At 39.9% G+C, this 26150-nt stretch overlaps 2 protein-coding genes across 5 annotated transcripts; both read left to right on the top strand.

The window, feature by feature from the left end:
* Nucleotides 1-1432: 1432 nt before the first annotated feature.
* On the top strand, nucleotides 1433-15000 carry actr10 (actin related protein 10). The gene is made up of 13 exons (XM_085246815.1): nucleotides 1433-1641; nucleotides 2626-2698; nucleotides 2792-2874; nucleotides 2971-3079; nucleotides 3947-4054; nucleotides 4233-4300; nucleotides 4476-4555; nucleotides 5391-5426; nucleotides 6008-6087; nucleotides 6195-6268; nucleotides 6442-6523; nucleotides 13650-13851; nucleotides 14024-15000. The coding sequence occupies exons 1-13, from the start codon at nucleotides 1565-1567 to the stop codon at nucleotides 14203-14205; spliced, it is 1254 nt and encodes a 417-aa protein (XP_085102941.1). The 5' UTR covers nucleotides 1433-1564; the 3' UTR covers nucleotides 14206-15000.
* A 3609-nt stretch (nucleotides 15001-18609) lies between these two features.
* Nucleotides 18610-25167, top strand: LOC146557565 (vascular endothelial growth factor A-A-like). Of its 4 annotated transcripts, none has more exons than XM_085247940.1 (8): nucleotides 18610-18813; nucleotides 18960-19053; nucleotides 20878-20905; nucleotides 20997-21193; nucleotides 21987-22054; nucleotides 22160-22201; nucleotides 22288-22354; nucleotides 24672-25167. In XM_085247940.1, the coding sequence occupies exons 2-7, from the start codon at nucleotides 18994-18996 to the stop codon at nucleotides 22349-22351; spliced, it is 459 nt and encodes a 152-aa protein (XP_085104066.1). In that variant the 5' UTR covers nucleotides 18610-18813; nucleotides 18960-18993; the 3' UTR covers nucleotides 22352-22354; nucleotides 24672-25167. The 4 variants fall into 4 exon arrangements, with proteins under 4 accessions (XP_085104066.1, XP_085104065.1, XP_085104068.1 ...); XM_085247939.1 differs by having other exon boundaries at nucleotides 22285-22354; XM_085247942.1 differs by having other exon boundaries at nucleotides 22160-22205.
* The last annotated feature ends 983 nt before the right edge of the window (nucleotides 25168-26150 follow it).

Below are 26150 nucleotides of genomic sequence, written 5' to 3'. Positions count from 1 at the left end.
ATGAACTGAGATGTCGTACCAATTATGCCTAGTATGTGGTAAATTTTATTAAAAACAAAACAAAACAAAAAACACCCAGCATGCCCCTGCGGGCGGTTTATCCTTCAAGCTCGGGTCCTCTACCAGAGGCCTGGGAGCTTGAGGGTCCTGCGCAGTATCTTAGCTGTTCCCAGGACTGCGCTCTTCTGGACAGAGATCTCCGATGTTATTCCCGGGATCTGCTGGAGCCACTCGCCTAGCTTGGGAGTCACCGCACCTAGTGCTCCGATTACCACGGGGACCACCGTTACCTTCACCCTCCACATCCTCTCGAGCTCTTCTCTGAGCCCTTGGTATTTCTCCAGCTTCTCGTGTTCCTTCTTCCTGATATTGCTGTCATTCGGAACCGCTACATCGATCACTACGGCCGTCTTCTTCTGTTTGTCTACCACCACTATGTCCGGTTGGTTAGCCACCACCATTTTGTCCGTCTGTATCTGGAAGTCCCACAGGATCTTAGCTCGGTCATTCTCCACCACCCTTGGGGGCATCTCCCATTTTGACCTCGGGACTTCCAGGTTATACTCGGCACAGATGTTCCTGTACACTATGCCGGCCACTTGGTTATGGCGTTCCATGTATGCCTTGCCTGCTAGCATCTTGCACCCTGCTGTTAAGATTATAAATTATAGGAAGTGTGCATAAAGAAAAAGAAAAACCAGAGTGCGTGTGGTGATGTGATGTGTGTGAGAGTCCAGTCTTATAGTGATGTGTGTGGGAGAGTCCAGTCCTACACCTGGTTCAGGGCCCGAATAGCCTGGGGGAAGAAGCTCCTCCTCATTCTCTCTGTTTTGGCCTTAAGGGAGCGGAAGCGCTTCCCAGACCTCAACAGTGAGAAGAGTCCATAGTTGGGATGGGAGAGGTCCATCATAATCTTCCTAGCTTTGATCTTGCACCGCTTGGTGTAGATGGACAGCAGGTCAGGGAGCTCTGATTGAATGACGCGTTCGGCCGAGCGCACCACTCTTTGCAGATCTCGTCTGTCCTGCTTGGTGCTGTTCCCAAACCAGGTGCAGATGTTTGCCGTCAGGACGCTCTCGATGGTGCAGGAGTAAAAAGGAGTTACAACTGATTTTGACAGTTTCGGGAGTAGATTTAGTTGCAAGAAGTCTGCTTTCTCTCTGCATGTTCCTCTTACAGGCTACCTCCACCTAAACAGAGTTTATTTCAAATTATTTTTATCAAATAGTTTTTTTTATTGTATTTTATTTCATTTTATCGCTACACTTGAGTCTCACAGAATTTAAAAAAATCGTGTTTAATTTTCTTAAAATCGAATGTACATCAATTTTAACACTGGTTTCAATAAGTGCTCTGCAAGCAAAACATTATTTTGGCGTTATTCTTAAATTTTACTGAGTTAAGCGCATTTTAATCAGGCACCCTCCTCGCGTGATGTCACTACTTTCTGAAGGCCCCGCCCAGTCCAACAGGAAGACAACAGACCTGTAGTGGGATGCTAATTTGAGGCTGCTGGCGCTAATTATACGTACAGTTTTCGTCCAAAGCCGACGCAGCTTTTAAAATGCCATTATTTGATGGGCTCGGAAGCGGAGGAGAGAAGACTGCGATTGTTATTGACTTAGGAGCAGCATACACAAAGTGAGTATTAACCGTTAGCCCGCCCTGCTAATAGAGCCACTCAGCTAGCAAAATATGCTAAAATGCATCTTTGTTTTCTGAAATAACTCGCCCGCCTCTTAACTATAGGTTTATTTTAGGGAACTGAAGACTTAAAGTCTAACACATCGTTAAATTTGACCCCAAAAAACCTACTACAGTTTTGGTAGTGAATGCTGATGTGGGCTAGCTTGTTAGCCACGTAGCCAATGCTAGGCTAGGTTAAGTAACTGTCAGCATTCAGCTAGCATTTTTTTTAAGTTAATGCCAAGTGCTATCAATGCTAATTTAATAATTTTAAAAGCTCTCTCATTAGACCTTAAACATTCTTCTTTCGGCTGCTTCTTTTAGAGCTCGCCAAAGCAGATCACCTGCCGTCTCTCATACCCTATTTCTAGGACTGCCTATCGCTGTCACACCAACTCTCTGCGTGTCCTCCTTCACTACATCTTCCCTGGCAGCTCCATTATCAACATCCTTTGTCCACCATCCCTCCTCTGCATATGTCTAAACAATCTAAACGTTGCCTCTGTAACTTCACAGTCACAGTCCTCACATGTGTTGTATATTAACGGGTATTTATAGTGAGCAAATGGATCTTTATTTACTGAAAGCATTTCAGTGTCATTTTTGTTATATTTTGCTGGAAGGCAAACAGACATTAAGTCATGTGAAGATCAAGAGGACTGTTATTATCTTCTCAAATACTGTCGTCTTTGTTTGCAGTTACTGCCACAGAACATCCAACACAAATATGCACTGTTGTTTTATTTACAACTAAACTGTGGTGCTTTTGCCCTTTTTATTAAATGACTGTGTCTTTTAGAAATACGTTTTTGGTTTTCATAAAGTTTGAGGGAACTAAAATTATAGTATTTAAAACAGTTACTGGTAATGATTATTATATAAATATTTATATTTTCAGCATCTCCTATTATGCTAGCTGACAGCTTCCTTTTCTCACAGATGTGGCTTTGCAGGGGAAACGGGGCCCAGGTTCATAATTCCGAGCGAGATCCGCAAACCGGGACAGCAGCAGGTGAGTCTGCCGTGTTCTGCAGTGGAATTATGTAGAATTATTTGTGGAAATGGAATAAACAAAAATATTTGGTATTTGATTTCTCATATTCAGGCAGTCAAAGTGGTTCAGTACAACATCAATACAGAAGAGCTTTATGTCATTCTCAAAGAGTTTATCCACATACTGTACTTCAGGTGAGATTCTTCTCCAATAAATGACTAGGTTATTGAAGTTCTTTTTTTCTTGCGGCTACATCACATCAGAGTTTGTTTTCCCATTTGCCTCATTAGGCACCTTCTGGTGAACCCTCGCGACAGAAGAGTGGTCATCATCGAGTCCATCCTCTGCCCATCCCACTTCAGGGAGACACTCACAAAGGTTTTCTTCAAACAGTTTGAGGTACGAAAGCAGAGACACGTGCTGGGATCAGACCAGTTAATATAAAGTATCTGTTTGCAACTCTGTGCACAAAAAACAAAAACCCAACACGACAGAGCACCATCAACTCTAAACAACAAGTCAGGAAAGATTTCTTTTCTCAGTTTGGTGCACAGCTGTCATGGAAGCATAAGCTTTGAGGTTGTGATGTGTGTCATCAAGTTCTTGGCACACGAGTGCACAAAAGTTGATTAGCAGAGAACAGCAGGTGTCCCCGTCATTCTACCTGCCCTAGTTCCCTGAACTGCTGCGCTTCTTCTCTCCTCCTGCAGCTGAGCTAAAACCACACTTGATGATCACAGTGTAATCCACTTAAAATTAGCTCTTGTGTAAATCCCTCCTTATATTTAATTAATTTGACCTGATTTAGAAGAGGTAACTAATGCATTTATTATGATAACTACTGTTACTTGATGCAGACAAATTATTTTGCCTATGGGTGCCTCATATTTAAGTTTTGTTTGTTTGTTTGTTTGTTTTTTGTAGTTCATGCTCAAGGTTGTGTATGAAAGTCATGGCATCATTGAGTATGCTCTATGTAATGGATAATAGGAAATAATAGTCAGTGTAATTAGATGCCTGACTCATAAATGACTGTTATCAGTGGCAATTGCATTGTCAGATGGGTAATAGATAGTAGCCTAATCTACATATCATGTTCAACACTTTAACAACCTGTTATTCAAATTTTACATGATTTCCACCTAAACTTTATAATAAACTAGAACAATCTAATAACTGATAAACAAAATGATTATGTTAACAAGGAAATTTTAGTTAGTAGAGGAATTTCTAAAGTTTTACTCCATGAATGATTTCATTTTCTAGGTGCCATCTGTGCTATTTGCTCCCAGTCACCTCATGGCCATCATGACTTTAGGCATCAACTCTGCACTTGTGATGGACTGTGGTTACACAGAGACGCTGGTGCTGCCCGTATCCTTTTCCCATCATGAGCGTGGTCTCTAGAACAGTGAACAATATGGTCTGCTATATACATGCTATATGTTTTAATTGATGCATCTTACACAAATTTAATATTTGGCAGGCATTATTGTACTGTTAGCTTCAGGTCTAGGACATTTATGATGCTGATCTTAACTCTGGAAATCAGGTTTGTGAGTGTACTCCTATTTTGCCAGCCTGGGAAGCTTTGCCTCTGGGAGGAAAAGGCATCCATAAGTAAGTACTAAAGGTTCTAACAGCATCAGTGTAGTGATTTGTACACATTTAACTGAGAAAATAATCCATCTGAGTCTCTCTTTCCTGCATCATGATTGAAAATCTCTGACTGTTGAATTGAATCATTTCAATCTCTTGTTTCGTTGCATAAAATGCATGTGTTTGTTTATTGTAGGGAGTTAGACAGCTTTCTCGTGGAACAGTGCACCGTGGACACAGACACAACCACAGGGCAGAGCGTACAAGCCGCCATTGGTAAATACAGAAAGTCAGCACATACCGTCTGTCCTCTTCTTTTAAATGGGGACACTTGTGAAGGCATAACTCTGTTATGGACTGCTGATTGGTTTTTACAGTGCCAAGAATAGAAGAATTTAATGGCTGTGACCCATTATGTAGCATTTACTATTCATAGGAAGAACTTGTTTCTGTGTGACATTTGAGTGAATCGCTTTTTCAGTTTGTGAATTATGCATTATGCATACAGTCTATTTTAGAGATTCTCTCCACACTTTTTCTTGATGGAGGGAACCAGACTGAGTATATTGAGTTGAGCTGTGAGATCTACAGCTGCAGCAGAATGAGAGGGGGAAAAAAAAAAAAAAAAAAAAAAAAAAAAAAAATATATATATATATATATATATATATATATATATATATATATATATATATATATATATATATATATATATATATATAAAAATTTAAAAAGACAACAGGGTGTCTGTCTAGATGGGTCATAAAACATCTCTGCAGTGAGCACAAAGCCACTAAGATCTCTGTAATTAACTCTCTACCACTGACTTTGAAACTGTATTTCCCCAAAACTGTGTAATGATAGTAGTGCCAAACACCAAAAAAGTCTCTGTTTCAGCAGTGGTGGCTTTTCCTGAAGTTTTTCATAGCTGGATTCGTTTCAGACCCAGCAGTCACACTTGTCCTCTGCTGCAGTATCGGCTTCTCTAAGTGCTGATTCAGCATCATAAATCAAACGGGAAAGAGAAATAGGAAAATTGGCTGATTGATGCATAAGTAAATTCAAGGAACTGAATGTTCATTTCTTATATTCCATTTTTAATCTCTTAACCAGGGACTATCCCAGAAGAAACAGTGGAAGACATCAAGGGTAAGTTTGACTGACATTCCTTATTTATGCCATCCTTGAGCACCATGGACAGTCTATACACAAACAAATCTGTCTGTCCATCCTTCATCCCCTGGAATATTCTTGCAGCGAGGTTGACCTACATTTTCTAATCAACAGAATTCCTTGTTTTTACTCTGAGAACAGTTTGAGACCTGTCTGTGTTTCTAGGATGTGGAGGCTACAGCCTTTTTGTTGATAGACAAAAGTGTGTCTTTAAATTTTTTTACAAGTAAAAAATTCCTTTGCCTTTTGTGTGGCTTTTTTCTGGAACAATGAACGATTAAGAATAGGCGAAACACCCATCCACTTATTTTTATAATGATGCAAAAGTATAATTTACTGAGACTGTGCTGCAAAATGGGGTTGTCAGCTATGTAATAAATGTTTCATTTAGGCTTATTTGGGTCTTTATGTCTTTTTAATTCATTGTAAGTCATGAACAAAAACCACAGTTATGGAAGGAGTGAAAGGAAAATACTTCAACTCCTTATGCTTGGTCGCAAACATTCTTGTCTACAAGTTTGGTTATGTGACCGCCAGTGCTGTTTTGTTTCCTGCAGTGAGAACTTGCTTTGTCAGTGACCTGCAAAGAGGCCTCAAAATCCAAGAAGCCAAATTTAACTTGGATGGCACAGCAGAGGTAAGTCAGCTCTTTGTATGCTGCTTACCACAACTGCCCAAACATTTGTGCTGAGTAAATGACAAATGCTGCACTTTTTAATGAAACACTTTTAAATGTGTTCATAGCGGCCCGCCCCTCCTCCAGATGTCGATTACCCGCTTGATGGAGAGAAAATCCTGCATATCAAAGGATCCATCAGGTATGCTGTCATAGTCTGCTTAAAGAAAGAGTTGGACAGAGAGAGCCTTCTATTTTCCTGTAACGTTATACAGCTTCAGGTATTTCCACGTGTTCTTATAATTAAAATGACTGTGTAATCACCCTCAGCTTGCTGTTATAATTATCATAAAGCCATTTTCTCCTTTTTTCCAGGGACTCAGTGATGGAGATTCTGTTTGAACAGGACAACGAGGAGAAGAGTGTGGCCACTCTGATACTCGATACTCTGGTTAAGGTAAAGACAAGTTTCTCATTTAGTCATAGTAATGTGTATCGTTAATATGTTATCTGTGCTGATACTTACTGAAAGTACTATTTATACCTTGGTATAAATATATGTTATATGGTTTTTGGCTACTTTTGAGACATTGGCAAGCTATTGTGGTCATGAGGACCACTAACAGCAGAGATCATACTAGCTTGGGCTAGTCGTTTTAAGAAAAGCTTTCACTCCACATGTTTTGATGCATGATCAATCATCCAGGTAAGGCAATCTTTGAAAGTTGTTTCTGGACGTAGCCTCTACTGAAAAACATCCATCCTGGACAGGGAGGAACGCTGGTTTGAGCGTGGAGTCAAGGAGGCCATTTACATTAAAAGGGAAAGACCATCTGTGAATCGAGGAGGAGGCCTAAGGGTCCATCTTTCACCATCTTAGAATGCTGTGATTGCAACCGTTGCCCATCTGTCTGGAAATGGTACTCATGAACATTGATCAATGGTCTTTGATCAGTGGTTGTTGATCAATGGTCATGACAATTTGCATATTAATGATCAAGGAACTGACCTCCCAGCCCATTGTTAGTGGTGCTGGTTTCAGTCATTTTGCAAATGTAGTGTTTATAAGTTTGGGGAAACTTGCAGTCAGGTGAGACTGAAGAAGTCATTTGGATGAGTGACGAAACGTTTCTCCCATTGAAAACGCTTCATCCAGATGAACAGAATCAACCTTTTGGGATTTTGGACATAGTGTTCTCAGTTGGATAAACTCGGGGTTGGGGGAAAATCAATACAGCACAGTGTCGTGATATTTTGTGTGGTGATATTGTATCGATACAGAGGGTCAGAATGTAGACATTTTATTTAATAAATTAAAATACTCTGGGAATACTACAAACAAGACAGCTAACTCGCATTAAATTCCCTCTACTGAACAAAACATCCAACACTGGACACATTTACCACCTAAAATTCAGAACAAGCTAATGGCTCAGTCACACACTAAAACCCCTTGCATTTAAAAATAAATAAATGAATTGGTGGTTGCTTCCAGATTTTACTACATTTTTTTTTTCCCCCCCACAACTTGTGGTGACTACATGGTTTTGTAAACTTGACAGTGTCGCACACTCACAACCACTTTACATCACAAATCTATTTTACAGTTCTCACTAAGTCTTTATCAGTGACCACATCTCGAGGGAACTCAACTCAACTCAGCTGGCTTTCAGCTGGTTGCATTCTTGTTATTCCTGAAGAGCACAAAGGTTACTAAGGAAAAATTTATATTTTAAAAGTGAACTGCTGTTAAATGTGATTTCTGCGTATGTAGGCAGCAACAGATGTAATTGGTGTATTATCAGAAACAGATTGCATGTAATTGCCAACTTGACCCCTTTCAATTGTAGACGAATAGCAAACCTACTCTGTCTTATGGCAACATTTATGGCAGGTTTTACTCTGTGTTGGTGTGCTTTACAGTCGCATTATGCAGCAAGACATAACCTAAGTGAGCTAACATTATCTTATTGGATAAAACGGATACTGGGAAGTTAAACGTGGAGGAAATAATTTGCAGTTGAAAAAGATGATGGTGTCACTGAATTACTCAGCTTATTGCGAAATGTTAAAAATTGCGGCAATATATTATCACGGGTGAAGTATTGTGTTAATGTTGTATCGTCAGCTGTCTGGTGATTTCCATCTCTAGGGGAAGCAGTTTTTCACTCATCCAAGTGACTCCTTCAGTCTCAGCTGTCTGCAGGTTTCTCCAACTTTATAAACAGTATATTTGCATAATGAGTGAAACCAGCACCACTATCAATGAGCTCAGTTTCATGATCGTCAATATGCAAATTGTCATAACCACTGATCAGTCTCCAAGAGTGCCATTCACTCTTGGAGAGTTGGGGAGTGACTGTAATCACAGCATTGTAAGATATTGAATAATGTACCCTAGGCGCCCTCCTCGGTTCAGAGATGGTCTTTCCCTTTTCACCTAAAAGGCTTCCTTGATTCCCTGTTTAGTAACAAGAACCACTGGCCTGTAGGTGTAAACACAGCTCCAAATACTCTTTGCACACAAGTACTCACATTGTCCAGCACTGAAATCTTTTCCCCAGTGAACTTGGTGAAAGTCATGTCATGCTTGTTTTGTCCTGTATCACTTTCCCTTGTCTACCATTCGTGAACAGGTTTTCTTTAAGTGTGTTTAGTGCAGTCCTCTAACAACCCGTGGCAGCCGTTTGTCACTTACTGGAGAACAGAAACTAATGCTGTTCCAACTTGATGACTACAGACGTGTTTTAAAAATGATAATTGTGTGGATGCTTTAAGCAAGACTTAAGGCTTGTCCCGATATATCTTCAGACACTCCTGATGCTCACAATTCAAGAATTTTTTTCTCACCTATTACCGTTCTGAGATGAGTTAGACTTGTTTGAGGGTAGGAAATTTGTCCCCCGCTCAGATTTCTTCAGATTTCAAACTCTGGAAATGAGGCACTTTTTTTCTCTTGTCATATCTTTTTGATGGATTTCCACAGATCCCTGAAAATTTCCATGACTATTCACCAAAGCCTGCTGTTTCTTACGGTGAAAGAATGATTTTGATGCTCCATATAGATTTAGAGTTACCAAAGGTTGTTTGAGAGCAAGTCAAGGCAGTTTTTGGTTCGCCTCTACTCAGTTACAGTGTATTACAAGTCATATATCTTTAATAATTTATATTTTATCTCTGAATTATGAAGACCTGAAGATTCCCCCATCTCTTCTGAACAAAACAATACCTGAATGACCGTTCTAGCCTCTACGGTTAGGAAATTATGGCCATTTGTTCAAGGGGAATCCTGAATGTCAGTTACTGTAATCTGATTACTTTTTCAAGTAACTAGTAAAGTAAGGGATTACTATTGCAAAAACGGTAATTAGATTACCGTTACTTTCCCGTAGGAACGCTGCGTTACTGCGTTACTAAAACCGTGATTTTTTTTTTGCGAGAATGTCTCACGACAGTGACGTAAGCGAGTGCGCCGTTAGTGACAACAGCTGTGTGCAGATCAACAATGGATCACATATCGATTGTGGGAGAGAGTATGAGCGTGCAGCGTTTAAAGCGTGGAAGTACTGACCTTACTTTGATTTTGATTCCATAAAAAGTGACAAAAACATTAGCGTCCATCGTGCGTGGGAAGAAAACTTCTTTTTACAGTGAAAAAACCCCTAAACTTCCGAGCAAGCACCGAGTGCGCTACGACGTAATGGGAAATTCACAGAGAAACTCGCGGATTCTTCCACTGACCGCGGCACACCTGCACCAGGGTAAACCTCCGCCTACCGCAGTCCTGCTTTACAGGTGAAAATAGAGCAACAGGACCGCTGAGTCTTTGACTTTATTTATTTTCTGCTGTGTTTTACTTGCATTTATTTGAAAGACTGAGTGTAAACACAAAAAATATTTTATTTTATGTGCTGGAATGTGCAGAAAATAGGTTTAAATGTTAAACTAATTTATTCAAGTCAGAGAATGTTGCATATAATTAAATTTTTGCTTGATGCATAAAGTTAAAATATTAAAACTGATAAAGCAAGTTAAAAAAAGAGACTTTTCCATTTGATTACATTTTGTATGATGGATTATGTAGAAAAAGTAGAATTGGGCTGAAAGATCTATCGCTTTATCACCTCTTCAGGTTGTAAATCGTGTTTTTAAAAAGTAACTATGTAATTAATTACTTTGAAAATAAGTAATCAGTAAAGTAACGGGATTACTTTTTGGGGGAAGTAATCAGTAATTAGTTACAGATTACTTTTTTCAAGTAACTTGACCAACACTGCTCCTCAATCATAGTATTTCTGCTAAAGCACAGTACTTCTGCTACATCATAGTATTTCTGCTAAATCATAGTATTTTTGCTAAAATAATGGTATTTGTGCAAAATCATGGTTTTGGGGCCAAATCATAATATTTCCGTTATGTTATAGTATTACTACTAAGTGGAGGAATTTCTGTTATGTTATAGTATATGTGCTGAATATATTATATGTGCCAAATCATAGTATTTATCCCAAATTATAGTATTTATGCCAAATTACAGTATTTCTGCTAAAAAGCAGAAATAGTACCTTTTAGCAGGAATTTCTGCCAAAAGATAGTATTTCTGCTAAATCAGAGTATTCCTGCCAAATCATAGTATTTGTACTGAAACATAGAACTTCTGCCCAATCATAGTATTTGTACTAAATGATAGTACTTGTGCCAAATCATAGTATTTGTGCCAAAGCATCGTATTTGTATGGAGTCATAGTATTTCTTCTAAATCATAGTATTTCAATCAAATCTCAGTAGTTGTTGTTAAAACGCAGTATTATTGCCAAATCATAGTATCTGTACCCAATCATAGTATTTCTGCTAAATCATAGCATTTGTGCCAAATCATGGTATTTGTGCAAAAATATTGCATTTCTGCTAAATCATAGTATTTCTGTAATCTTATAGTACTTGTACTCAATTATAGTATTTGTGACAAAGTTTAGTATTTGTACCAAAACATAGTATTACTGGTAAATCATAGTATTTGTGCTAAAACATAGTATTTCTTCCAAATCACAGTATAATTGCACAATAAAGGTTCTTGAGCCACTACTCGCCTCTGTCAGTGCGCCCCAGGGCAGCTGTGGCTACAATGTAGCTTGCCATCGCCAGTGTGTGAATGTGTGTGTGAATGGGTGAATGACTGAATGTAGTGTAAAGCGCTTTGGGGTCCTATGGATTAGAAAAGCGCTATACAAATGCAGGCCATTTACCATTTACCATTTACATCAGTGTTTGTGCTAAAACAGTATTTGTGCCAAATCTTAGTATTTCTTCTAAATCCTGAATGGAACACATTATCAATGTGGTCACTGATTTTGCATGCCGGGTTGAGCTGTGTTTTAGCTCAGTGAGATGAGCTTCCGTTCTCAGACTGGGAGGCCCGGGTTCAAATCCCGCTTATGGCAACATTTCTTTCGGTTAACAGTTAAACTTTTTTAACTCTTTTCAGCAGAAATTCTGCTTTTTCAACTCTTTTCAGCAAAATTTTCAGCCTTTTCACCTCTTTTTAGCACAAATCTCAGCTGTTTTCAGAAAAAAAACCTCTTTTCAGCAGAAATTCTGCTTTTTCAACTCTTTTCTGCAAAGTTTTAGCCTTTTCACCTCTTATCACCACAATTCTCTGCAGCTTCTGCTCATTTCAGCAGAATTATCAGTCTCTCCACCTCTTCTTTGTGTGAGAGAGTTTGGCGCAGTGAGATGAGTAGCTGCCTTGAGACCAGAAGGGCCAGGTTCGAATCCTGCTCAGGGCAACGTTTTTTGTTTTTTTTTTTCCAACTTTTTCAGCTTTTTTCAGCAGACATCTTCAGCGTTAAGGCATCCACACAGCATTTTCGCAGGAAATGTATATTTTTCTAGTGATAATTGACTTGAAGTGGAAACGGTGGCATTTTTTGTTTTGTAAAACCCATCCGCACTGGAAACTCCCACCAAAGCAAAATACTCATACTTGCTGCACTGCTCCTGTAAAACAAAAGGGGAAAAAAGGCGTTGATAAGCTTTCCAGAGGTTGCCGGTGTCACTACTTACACAACGCTGCCTTATTACATCTAATGTTTTGGATTTGGATGCATTTGCATTAAACACATTAAAGTGAGCCAACACTTTTAAAGATCCTGCTCTATGAGCCATGACTGGAGTGCACTGACTGTAAACACGGGGCAACTTAAAATGTGTTTGCTTGCCCCTGCTAGCTTTGTTTTTATAAGAGGAAGGTTCTGTCAGCTCTCTCAGATTGAATTTTTCCTAAATACGAGGAGCATCGCAGTTTGTCCAGGCATTTACTGATTCTGAGCCTGTTAGCAAATCCCATTTAATTCCAGACCCCTGTACCATCACTGTCAGCTCTGTATCATAGCATGATGCCATTCTCACTCTCCTTCTTACTTGGGGAACATGAGTACCTAGTTTGGCTGAGCGTTTGACCTTGACCTTCAGTGTTAGGGCAAGGTCAAACAGCATGGAGCATTTTGAAATCTCAAGTGTTTACAGCTTTTTGAATCATTTGGGTAAAAATCATAAAAAATACCATTTTAGGTTGTTACTCGAGGTTGTCAGGCAGAGGTCATACATCAGCATGTGGTTACAAAAAGCAAGCTTTTATAAAAGTTTTAAAAGTATGTTGTGATAGAGGCATTATCAGACATCAAAGTTTGGGGGAGTTGCACTCTGCGTGCTCTTGTTATTACTAGTAACTCATTTGATATAGTTTAAAATTGAGTTAAACTGAGTATTAGCACCACCCGTGACCAACATGACCAGATTTTGATAGAACTTCTGTTAGATTGGGAATAGTGAAGGTGGGAGTGATCTCTGTCAGCCTAATCTAATGCATACAGTCCCGCCCGTCGATTCTACAACGTTTGTTCACACTATTTGGTGTGCTTCAGCTCAGTGTGTTATGTACTATAATGCAGGCTTCATAATTCCTTTGATTTTTGCTTCATTGATCTTTCCTAGTGGTGGATTTCAGTTTGTTCCTTGCTCTCCTTTACTGAACCTTTAGCATCTCTGGCTGGAGGAAGTTAGCAACCCCCGCAGCGTCGTTCTGCACATTATCCAGCAGTTAAACGGGCTGTGCAGTTTGACTTTGTTTGGCTGCTGTGATGCAACCATTCAATGCAACTAAAAGCATTGTTGCTCTTCACTACAGGGATCCAGTCAGTCCAGAACAGCCTATTTAAACTCATAAACCCAAACAGCCGACTTCACACAACTTCACACTTTTACTGTAATGATGTAAACGTTTAAGTCGGATGTTACACAATAGTGAACTGCTCATAATGTTCTGATGTATTGCAGCTCCCCTGAGACCACTCACAATAACGTCACAGTCCCTGTTATGTATCATGTTGTTTTAGCCCATTTTACCAGAATCCTTCTGTAATGCTGGGATGACTCCCACCTCCTGCCTCTTTTTCCCCATAGCAGCAGTCGGATAGTGAAGAACAGATGTTTTCCACCGTTGTTGTTTTTTTTTGTTTTTTGTTTTTTTTTTGTTTGTTTTTTTTTGTTTTTTTTCCCAAAATATCTGTTTGTGTTTGTTTTAGTGCCCCATCGACACCCGTAAAGTGCTCTCTGAGAACCTGGTGGTGATCGGAGGCACCGCCATGCTGCCCGGCTTCCTGCACCGCCTGCTGGCAGAGATTCGCCTCCTGGTGGAGAAACCCAAATACAGTAACGTGCTGGCCAGCAAGAGCTTCCGTATTCATTCTCCCCCTGCAAAGCCCAACTGCACTGCGTGGCTTGGAGGTCAGATATGAAATTAAATTGAATATTCATGCTGAAGTGAAGGCTTGTGGATTAAAAAATCCATCACAATCATCACTTCTGATAAAACACACTGCCAGCATTTTTCTACTTTTAAGTAAGAAGAAAAAAAAGTTTGTGGCTCCTCTTGTAACATTTGTAAACTCCTCACCAGGTGCCATCTTTGGAGCCCTTCAGGACATCCTAGGCAGCAGGTCTGTGTCACGGGACTACTACAACCAGATGGGGCGAATCCCAGACTGGTGCTGCTTGAGCTCCCCTCCTCCCGAGTCTTTGTATGAAGCAGGAAAGACCCCTCCTCCACTGATGAAGAGAGCCTTCTCTACAGAGAAGTAGAATATATTAATTCCAACATTTCAGTAATCTGTAACATAACATCACAACACTTGAAGTTCACTCTTAACGACACAAACAGCTCAACGTGTTTTTAATGTCAGGTCATCAACCTTACAGTTATTGTATGTGTTTTTATTTTGACTGTTTGATCAGGCAAGCAGAGTTTTGGAAAGAATATCAAAAGAAAAGAGCAGATGTTTGGATTTTTCAGCATTTGGAATATTTTTGCACATGAATTCTCGCTCTATTAAATCTGGAATATTGTCTGAGCTCCACGAAGCTGCGTCTTCTGTTAAAGCCTCATTTAGCGAGATGCTAAATCTGTATGTACTTCTCTCACTCTGATCCACACCTCCTGTTTTATTTTTTTTTTGGTTGGTTTTTTTGTTTTGTTTTTTATTTTCCTGTACTGTTTTTGCACTTAAAGTGAGTCGCACAATCCACTGAAAAGTTTCTAGTCACTACCAAGGTAAACTTAGTCATTGATTTGTCAGCAGACTTACAGAAAATGCTGCTGTGTAAGTCATTTATTTTGGTCACAAGCTACGCTTCCTGCTTCTATTTAGTGGGTCAGCGTGATGCAAAGTGTTTGCCCACACGTACGCAATATTGATGAAGTGTAATCAGGCTGAGTAACTGAGAAGATTTGTGTGTGTGTGTGGTGTTTTATCGTGTTGTTCTGTAGTCCTCAAACCCTGTGGAAATACACAGTCAAACATGCTTTCAGTGATTTTTCTCCCATGAAAAGTGGTAACTGTAATGTTTTATAAATAAATATCCAGACTGACAGGAGGATGTTTGTGTAGTTCTGGGATTAAAAAAGAAAAATGAAGAAATTGAGTTATATCCACTGCCTCTGCACTCGTGCTGCACTGTGTTTAGATGACGGTGTAGGTTATGTTCTTATTCAGCCCTGCCCCGACACACTGTTAATTGCCTGCATGTCCTGGAACCGAGTCACATCTGTTTGGCCTTTTGGGTCACATTAATCACTCAGTGCTGCTCTGTCTGACGGCTTGGGAACCAGTAGCATTTACCCACAATGCACCTGTATATCAAGACTGGCAAACAAAATTGTGGGAAATCAAATGTTTGGATTTCAGTGACAGGAATAAACACTGAGTGATGCAGATGAAACGAAGGTGTGCATTTGTTTCTTTTTCATTTTCTTTAGTGACGGCAGTAAGCCGTCATTTCAATTTGGAGTGTAAAGTGAAAGCTTTGGTGAATGCTCAGGCACAGGCAGAAGTTTGATCGTACATGAATGATCCTTTACTGAACATCAACTAAAAACAGACTTGCCCACATCTGCACATACAGAGCAGCGCTGTCCCACCTGCTCCCTCTGCTGCAGCTGAGGGAAACCCCACGTTCCCCTGAATAGAAGTGGGACTGGAGTATCAGCGTGGTTCCCAGAGACAGGAAACAGCAGCTGTCCGTCTCTCTGTCTGACCTCTTGTCTATCTGATTTGGAAGCCTAGGTGGGAACTTGGAAAGGGGACTCCCCAGATATTGGTTCAGCCCTTCCTTTTAGATTGCAATAAGCGGTCATTACACAAAATCTTTATTTGATCAAAAAGGATCGGTTATGACTTTTTATAATTTTAACCATATGAATTCACCATATGTGCAAGTAATGTGAGCCAAAAGCTCAGGCTTCACTTTTTTCTATACTCAAAATCTTTGACGTTAATGAGATCAGACAGCCCTTATGCAGTCATTTTAGCCATAGAGCTGTGGCTGTCAGCATGGAAGCCATTCAAACCTTCTGTTTGTAAGAGGCAGCCAGTCAAAAGAAAGTTGGTTTAAAAGGTAAGGAAGGGAAACTACACTAAAACAGCCTATTTCATACAGTGGATGAATTGAAGGGCTTCAAAAGGACTTGGTATAAGAGACAAATAAGAAGTCGTGCAAAGCTGCCTTGAAGAATCCACAAATATATGAAGTTGGAACTTGCATTGTAGGCCTGTGCTAGGCTTGGTGAGTACACTATATTTGCTTTCTTTTTAAAATAACAAGATTATCATTGTTCATTTAAGATTTAAGATTTGAATGTAATTTTTCTCTGAAGAGCACCAAACAAGACCAACATCAGTTTTGTGGTGAGAGGGAACACATCCTCCGTCTTTGGTATCGCCTCCACAGAGGCTATTTTTCAGAACGCACCAGACTAAGTATCCCATAAATCACAGTGGCTGTGAAAGCACATCTGAGCCCGCCTTATAAATGTAAGGCCATGCCCTGCAGAATCCGAGAACAAGAAGTGTGATTTGGCTAGCTCGCAGCACTTGCGGACATGCGTGTAATCAGGAAATCAACGTCAACTGTAAGTAGGAGGATCAGCAAACTGCAAGAGAGCAGGTGTTGTGTAAAGTAAAACGAGACATTTATATATCAGCTAAAGTAGACGTCCTGATAACAGCCACACATGAGTGCACATACACGTGGCGAAAGGGTAGCTCTGAGACATTCTGCTCATTCCTGTCACATCAGTTCTGATAACCTGAGGTCTGCTGCATGCGTGCCGAGACTAAACACGCAACACTCGAAGGTCCCGAGTGCAAAAACAATGTTTGGGAGCCATAAACTTCTCAAACTAACAACCAGATCCAGAAGTGGAGCCACATCAGTAGAGATGCACCTTGTGCTCCCTGTGCTGTGCCAGTTAGTATTTCAGTATTGTAATCGAGCCTGAATAAAGCATTAGATCTCTTTATTTTAGCTCTTTAACATCAAATCACAGGAATGTCATGCTTGGAAATCCATCCAGTTTGTATTTCAATGTTCCAGAAATCTGGAACATTGAAATAAAAACTATTGTAAAACTAATATAACTGTTGTACTTTGGCGCTATATAAATGAAACTGACATGAATTTATTTTCATTGAGCATTTAATCCACTACACAAGGCAGCATCAAGTCTGAGTTCTTGGTTTAAAATATATGTAATGTGAAAAATCTATTAACAGATTTGTTCTCTGCAGACGTCATTGTAGTTGTCACTCAAAGTAAATTGCATAACTGCATTATTCAGTTGTTGCCATCAAAATGTTGCAGCAGAAACGGATCACGCAATCAATGCCCAGGCTTTTTTGGCCTAATTTTGTTGAGCCTTTCCTGTTCTTAGCTTGTATTGGTCTTCTGCTGCTGTAGCTCGTCTGCTTCAAAGCTCAACGTGCTGTGCATTCAGATATGCTCTTCTCCTTGTATGCAGATGGCAAGAAGTGGTTATTTGAGTTACTGTTAGCTTTCTAACAGCTCAAACACTGTTAATTCCTCTCAGACCTCGACAAGACCTTTCACTCAGAAAACAAATGCTGTATTTTTTTTTATTTTCGCCTCATTCTCTGTAAACCCTAGATTTGGTTGTGTGGGAAAATCAAAAAAATATCATCAGTTTTTCAAATACTCACCAGAACCAGTCTGGCATCAGCAACTGACTCATTCACTTTCCTTCCTCATTCTGAAGCAAGGTTTGAACTTCTGTAGATTTTCATTGAAATCTGTAAATTTCATTGAACCGCTGACATGACTGAGTGTATTCCTTTGTTGTTATTGATGGCTGCCTAGTAACATAAAAAAAATCTGTTGACACAGCACATGCTGTGATCGGGGACCATTCTTAATTTCGTTGTTCTCGTGACAATGACAATAAAGTTTCTGATTCTGACATGTATTTTTATTTTATTTTATTAAACACAGCATATAAAGCGCTGCTTATATGATGCTATGAACTCTGGGTGATTAACTTCAATATTTGTTGTGGTCAGCAGCTGAAACAGCTTTGGGATATCTGAAGAATTTATCATAATTTACAGATGACACTTCACTGACTTTTATTTGCTTTCATAATTAAATAAAATATGCTTGTGTGTTCTGATGTAGGCTGATAAATTGCATAAGATGATTATTATTTTTGTATGTACAATACTATGCAAAAGTTGAGTCACCCCTCATTTGTTTAGATGTTGCTCCTCAAAAAGGTAATGGATGCAGTGATTTTATTAAAACATGTGCAAACATACAATGAAAAATATAAAACAGAAACGGAGTTTATGCAATTTAGGTGCACCCCGCCTCTAGCCCTGCGACAGCCTACATCAAAATACACAAGCATATGTTATTTAATTATGAAAGCAAAGGATAAGCGAAAGAGAATTAATGGATTTCTAAAAGAAACTAGAAATATTTATACAATAAATACGAAAGAGCCTAAGGATACAATTTAAAGCTGGTTCTTTATCAAGTTGTTTTTTTTATTTTTTATGGTTTAATGATTCACAGGTCAGCGTTAAGTGGTTTAACAAACAACCAAAACTTTCCACTGAAAATGGTCAGGTGCAAGAACTGGACTGAAAACGAGTGAAAAAGCAGCCAGAATGGAGAAAAAAGTTTGGAACAAAATATAAAGAAATGAGAGAAGGTTGGAAACTTGTATAAATGTATTCGACTGACTTCTGAAACGTTAAGCTCAGGTTTAGACAGTCACGAGGCTTCATTAGGATCATTTCCCCAGGGACTGGTGTTGGTGTACGTGAGCGACAGGACGGACTGATTTTACATCACCACTTCCCTTGAATTCTTTTCTGCAACAGTCACCGGTTAATGGTAAGCGTATATAGTATACATTCAGCCATGCTGGCGCGCGCTTTTCATCGCAGCCTTCCTCGCCCAGCGGGACTGTGCTCGTTATAAAAGCTCCAGCCGCTTCTCCGCTCTCCCTTCAACATTTTCATTTCTTTCTGGCCGACTAGGGGATAGCAGGAATTCATTCCCGGCAGCAGCAGCATGCAAACTTTCCTCGGAATCCTGCTGCTTCTGCTGGTCCTTCAGCGGGTACCTGCGCAGGTAACTCCACCACCAATTGGATTTTCTCTTTTTTTTTCTTTTCATTTTCCTTTTAAGGTAAGGGTTTAAGACCCATCACTGCATTACTTATCAAAGTTAAAGCGGGCTAAACTTAAGACTGAATCTCTCTGGCTGGAGTTTAGTGAAGTTAAAAAGAATTAGCCTTGTCCTTTTCCCCGACTTTTCACTTGATTCCACGCGTGACAGCATAAAACAGCTGTACCCCCACAGTGAATGCGCTATCTGCATTCATAGTGGGTTACCAATAATCTGTGTAGACGTAACTATAGCGTCAGATGTGTGTTGCTCATGCACACAGAGATTTAACGGGCCCCAGAGCTCAGCTAGAGGCTGTAATGTGGCTGAAACCGCGCTCACAAGCTGTAATTTTGCATGCGATTTGCATGTTTCCTGGCTGTTATGAGGGAGATCGTGACATTTTCTGCGTGATTTTCCCTTGGGCGCTTCTTCTTGGTGTGCAGCTTCATACCCGAGGCCACACGGGCACATTTAGTATCACCCAGCAGGGCGCTAAGCGTACAACGAGTATCGGTTACAATGATAAGGTGTAGGGTTTGTTGGTTTTTTTTAACACACTGCAGAATAGTTTTAGTATCCATTCCCAAAAGCTTCTGGGATATGTGAGTTGAAGAAGACTTTAGAGTCACCTTCAAAAATATTGCATCAGACTAACGAAGATCTCCTTTGTGCTATGCAGACTGCGTGAGACAGAACCACTGGTTAGTACCATTATTATGAATTTCCACTATGGGTCACAGATTTAGTCTGACCGGAGGCCATTTATGAATCTGCCCCCCTTCCTTTCCTCATAAATTACAAACCTAATCAATGCACTGTGTTGTTCACAGCACGTCATGGCTGAATACAGCTGTTGTATGCAGCTGGTCCAACTGGTGGATGCTGCGGCACATTTAACAACTCTTGGCAGAAGCCAACTCGTTAAATTATGCTCTTTTATACTGCCTGAGCTATAGAAGCAGTGTCTGTGTGTGAGATTAGGAAGCCTCCGTTCCCATCCGTGTTCGCAGGGTTATGAGGCCAAGAGAGAATTTTAAAAAAGAGAAAGAGATCTCTTACATTCAAAAGGCAGAAGAGAGCCAAGATCAACTGTGCACGCCCCAATTTGTGGTTCAAAAAAATCGGGAACTTTGCCAGTCCTGAGTCTGCAGGCCGGGCTGTGAGAACTTCAGAAAATTCATGCTGTGTCACATTTTACTTTTCACTTTTTCAGCATCGCTTTTACTTTGGCTGTGGTTAGTGTGTAACAGTCCCATGAGAGAATGCTCAGCTATTCTCAGCAGCTATTCTTCACTGTTATTCTTTGCATGTTTTCAAGGCTTTTTGACCGCGTGATAATAAACCAATTGAGAAATCAGAAGCACTGCTGTTGTTTGCTGGCTCATTTTACAGCTTTTTTTCCCCTGCCGCTTTTCAGCCGCACAGCAGTGCGCTCCTCACACCATATTGCGTCATCCTTTTTTATTATCTCATCAATGTGCCTGCACTAGTTTTATTTTTACACCAGAGGGTGCTCCGTAGCTGCAATGAAAACCATTTCCACCATGCCTGGTTCCCCCCCCCCCAAGATGTTTTCATTTAACACAATTCAGAGGGGCTACATACTGACATTCATAGATAGATAGATAGATGGTATAGGTATTATTATAGGTGTTATCAGTGTCTGTATTGATCTACCAACTTCTAGGCTCCTGGCTATTTGCTGGTCCTGTATTATCTCCAACAATGTTTGGCTCTTTTTAAAAAAACAAAACAAACAAATTGAATTATTTTTATTATTTGCAGATATCAGATGAAGGGGGTCCCAATACAGGTAAGAGTGATGCCCTTTATCATGGCCCACTGAAAAGGCTCTCCTACCTGCTGCAAATGACTTAAAGATTAAGATCCAACCTCTTATGTAGTAATTCAGTTGTCTGAGGTGATGGCAAAGTGCTCGTGTCAGGTCATGGACCAGCTGGTGTATGTGTACGATGAGTACCCCCAGTCGGTGGAGAACAACTACATACCTCATTGTGTGGTGGTTCGCCGATGCTCTGGTTACTGTTCGGGTGAGGAATTCAAGTGCCTTCCTACCCTCGAACGCAACGCCACTCTGCAGGTGAATCAAGTTCTGTTCACATCAATTGTATTTATGTAACACTACAACAACAGTCACCTCAAAGCACTTTATTGTTAGAAAAAGACCCGACAATATTAGCAAGAAAACCCCAACATTCAGACGACCCCCTGTGAGCAAACAATTGGTGACAGTGGGAGGGAAAAAATCCCTTTTAACAGAAAGAAACCTCTGCCAAACCAGGCTCAGGGAGGGTTAGCCATCTGCTGTGATCGGTTGTGTGACCATGTAGCAGAGAGTCAGAGATTAAAAACAAGTAATGATGATATGCAGAGCAGTGTATAATAGTCAAAAAAGGTGAGTGACAAAGAAAAACTGAATCATGGGAAGCCCCAGCTGATTAGACCTATTGCAACATAACTAAGGGAGGGTTAAGGATCACCTGATCCAGCCCAAACTATAAGGTTTATCAAAAAGGAAAGTTTTAAGCTTAATATTAAAAATAGAGAGGGTGTTTGTCTCCTGCCTCCAAACTGGTTCTACAGAGTGGCCTGAAAGCTGAAGGCTCTGCGTCCCATTCTACTTTAAATACCCTAGAAACCTTAAGTAAGCCAGCAGTGTGAGAGTGAAGTGTTCTGTTGGGGTTGATATGGTATGATGAGGTCTTCAAGATATGATAGCGATATTATTCAAGACCTTGAGAAAGAGTTTAAATTTGATTCCAGATTTAATGGGAATCCAATGAAGTGAAGCCAGTATTGGAGAAATATTTTCTGTTTAGATTCAGTGTTTACCTTCATGTAGAGTTTCAGCTTCTTCTTTTTTATTTTCTCAGCTGAAGATTTCTTCCCAAGAACAGCCCGTGGAGCTCACATTTCTAGAACATCAGCAGTGTCAATGCAGGTCCTTTACTGAAAACCTCATCTTTCTATTAAACACTAGATCCAAGATTATTAGTTATGCCACAGCTGACTTCTAAATGTGTCTGTGGTTTGTTTCTTCTCTTAGAGACCCTGAGAATCTTCCATACTATGAAAGATCAGTAATTAAGTCAGTAAGTAACACAGTGAGTAATGAGTGTTTTGTCTATCAGAGTTGAAAACATCAATATTTCTGATGTCTTTCTCCTGCAGCAGCAGCAGCAGCAAGTCCACTGAGAGCAGACCTCGGAGGAGGAAACATACCAAGAAATGGCTGTAGAAAGTAAGAGACTGATTGCTCCCCTGTGGCACTCACACACACTTTTCTTTTTAAATGATGTTTGGGCATTTACAGCTACATTCATCAGTGTTTCCTCCCCTTTGCCAGACCACCAAGGGCAGCAAAGCTAAGCAATATCATAATAGTCTGGGTGCTGCTGTGTTGCTCTTCCCTTTGATGACCCTGGATAAATTCAACAAGTACTTCTGATGAGTCTGTGCTTCTGTAAGGTCGCGAAGTATTTGCAATAGTCCAGGGTTACTGATAGTCTGAAGGTTAAGTTTAAAAATCTTTTATCGGAGAGAAAAAAATATCATGCATGAGGAAGCGCCGAGGCTTCTATATCTACATTCTTAGTTACAGCAGGCAGCCGAGCCTCTTCACTATGTTTGCACTAACTCATAGGTTTTTGTTTTTTTTCTGGCATTTGGGGATAATGGTTCCACTCTGACTTTGAAATCGCATCTGACAACGTGTTCAAATCTAACCTCTGCGCAGGGGAAGATACATTTTATTTATCAGGATTTCAATAAATCCAAGCAGTTCAGTCCCAGAGCAACAGCAGAGCCATCATTTTACAGACAGATCAGAGACACTACCAGCTCTCTCTCTCTCTAATGTGCTTTTTTTCTTTTATTATTGATTTTTTTTACAAGGGGAATTATTATGTAATGAGCAGTAAATTAATGCACAATTACAACTTTGCCTCAAAGAGTGAAATGGGTACATTGTAACCAACAGCATCAGGTGGCACCTTATGAAGTTGCTCTGCATAATGGCCTCCTCATACATTCAGATTTTTCAAAAATGTGCCTCCGAACATGAGCTTGATGCTTCAAATTTATAACAGAAAACCTTGGTTGCTAATGGCCGGTGTGAGATTTGGAAAGAAGTCTGTGTCTGTACTGCAGGTAAACAAAAGAAACGATGCCACTAAGTAGCTCTCTGCAACTGTTGCACGCAGAAATCGCTCCCATAATAGGCTCGTCTTTTCATCACCTCCTGAAAGGAACTCTTATTATCAAATAAATTCATGCAGTGAAAGATGAAATCCACAGTCTTTTTTTTCTTTTTAGGGCAAAATTGCATTGGGTGAAACTAACATAAGAGGTGAGGTGTGCAAATGTAGTCTGAGCAGTCTCCGCTGGGTGAATCACTTGGATGTCTTCCAAAGTCACAGCCTCCTTAGTAAAGGAGAAATTCATTTTGTCACTGTCTGAACTGTGGTAACACAAGAAGGGAATTTCAATTTAGAAGCCTCAAGAGGATATGAGTTTTTAAACTTGATACTAGCTTCAGCTGAGCACGGTGATCATATCATCAGAGCCAGTAGGATCTGCAGTGACTGAGTTGGGTCTTTTAAGTACTGGCTTGAAAATAACTTAGGTTGTTTCGGGGTTTTTTAAGTTTGAAGTTGTGGTTTCCTGGTCTTACCATTACCAAAATGTCTGCTTGGTGGTGGTCTGCAGGTTTTTCAAACAAAAGCAGCCGAGGAACATGTGTGGTCTCGGTGTTCTGCCTGTTCTGGTCATGATTTGTACGCCGTAACTCAGGCCTGGAGAGCTGCTGTCTCGCAACCCACTGTTTAGTGGTCCGGGGACCACACAGTTGCAGCACAGCTTTAATTTTTTCCATCAGATTCAGAAGGCTGAACTATATTTGCAACTTGAGGGACATAAATATTCTCTTTGATGTCGTCATGTGAACGTTTAGCGAACGTTTGAGTGTTGACTTTGTTTGTCCAGGAGGATGATTTACCTTTAATTTCTAAGAAACTTCACTTTAGACCGTGGCGCTGTCTGACCTCGCAGGCGCTGTCGGCTTGTTTTGTAATCAATCGTAAAATATCAGAACTGCCAACTTAGTGGTGATGTGCAGGGCTGAGATTGAATTTAGCACATCAGTGGGTATCATAGCATTCAAATCCCATTTGAAATTTGAGGATTAGTTTGGGATGTGACATTAAAAAAAACACTCAACCTCATAGACATCTAACTATATAGGAGGGAATGGCTCTACATATGCTCAAGTTATCTTGAAAGGGGCAAGCATTGGATGCAGTGTTTGGGTGGTTTCTGCTTTTTAATGTTAACTAAACACCTGTAAAACTTCAGGACTATTTTTCTTCACAAGTGGACACAAAACAAGGTGAAAACCTTCCATTTTGTCATCTGAGGAAGCTTTTTATACTCTCCAGTCTCATATTGACTTTAACGTCCAGAGTTTTATAGATAGAGCGGGATTGGACACAAGCAATTCGGAACATCTTTATTTAAAATAATAATTTAACCCCTTCATTCGTATGTTTCTGTCTTTTTAGGTGCCAGTTCCAGACAAGAAGATCACTCTTCGCTGATTTGCACCTGGTGAATATGGAGTGGTGAACATCACATATCTCCATCCATTCCCATATATTTTATAACTTATATACTGTTTTGTTTTGGGGTTTTTTGCTGAGTAATCACCAAAGCAACCCTAACCCTGGATGTGTACAGTTCCTTTGGCCATGGCCTCCATTTTTCCGTTTTCATCTATTTATCTTTTCACTTTAAGCTTGCTGCTGTGTTACGTTTTCAAAACAGACACAGTATACAGAACACATACAGAATAGGATCAGAGATAATGGCTGGAATGCTTTGAGCTTTTCAACCAGGTTTAAAGCCTAAATCCATCCCTTAAGTGTTTATTAACTTGTCAGATTAATGGCATGTGGTGTCTTTGTGATTTTTATTCTGCTGTCTGCATTTTTGTGCCATTTGTATATAAAAGAATATTTATATATGTATCTATTTTGTTCACAATGACTAAAAATAAAAATAAATATATAAAAAGTGAGAACCCCCCCCCCCCAGCCAAGTCATTATTATTATTATTATTTTAATCCTATATCATGTTTTTATCATGGAAAATGATCTTTTTCTGATCGGAGTCTATCCCAGCGGTGATAGGAGGAAAGGTGGGGAACACTCTGGATAGGTCGCATGTTTATCCCTCTGTGGCGTGGTGTTAACCTCAAACAACAAACCAGAATTTTTTGGGTTATTGCAGTGTCCATTTAATTTAATGACTGAAGGCAACCTATTGTTCAGTAAAATGAGGAGGAGATGAGGGACTGACCTTTGACCTGGTGGCGAAGCACTCTTGTCAGGAACAAAATCCACATTGGATGTGGTGCCAGCTACTGCCAAGACTAATATTATTTTTACAAGTTTAAATTAAAACCTATGAGCATGTACACAAATATATAAAGAAGTATATTTGGTTGTTTGTAAATAGATTTTGATATAATTAGTTTCCTAAAACAGCATTTTTTTAGGGGTTTCTTACCTCAGGGAAACATTATGCAGTTAGATCACTTTTCTTGGGGCAAAAACTAAAGCAGAGGTTCTGTTGTTATGGAAACTGATTGCTTTAGGCGCCACCCTGCTACCATTGATCCGATGATTGTCTTGCTAACAAGCTGTTACAGCATATAATACCCAGGTGATCTTTTGAATCAGGCGTGTTGGAACAGGAACTGGAGTCCTCATGAGAACCTCTGTGTTAATGTTTCGAGAGCACTGGGTGGTGGTGTGTATACATAGTCAAACCAACCACTAATATGAACTTATACTAACTTCGGATCAATTCAGTTTTACTTATATAACACCAAATCACAACAGCAGCCACTTCAACATGCTTTATATTGTGAGGTAAAGACCCTACAAAAAATAGAGAAAATCCCAAACATCAGACGAATCTTTATGAGCAAGCGCTTGGAGACAGTGGGAAGGAAAAACTCCATTTTAAAAGGAGAACC

Source organism: Mchenga conophoros, linkage group LG15 (assembly GCF_057382185.1).
Source record: "Mchenga conophoros isolate Kocher_MC1m ecotype Shallow Benthic linkage group LG15, M_conophoros_male_GT1.1, whole genome shotgun sequence".
Taxonomy (NCBI): Eukaryota; Metazoa; Chordata; class Actinopteri; order Cichliformes; family Cichlidae; genus Mchenga; species Mchenga conophoros.
The sequence above is the reverse complement of the archived record's forward strand: the minus strand, read 5'-3'. Positions and strand labels throughout refer to the sequence as shown.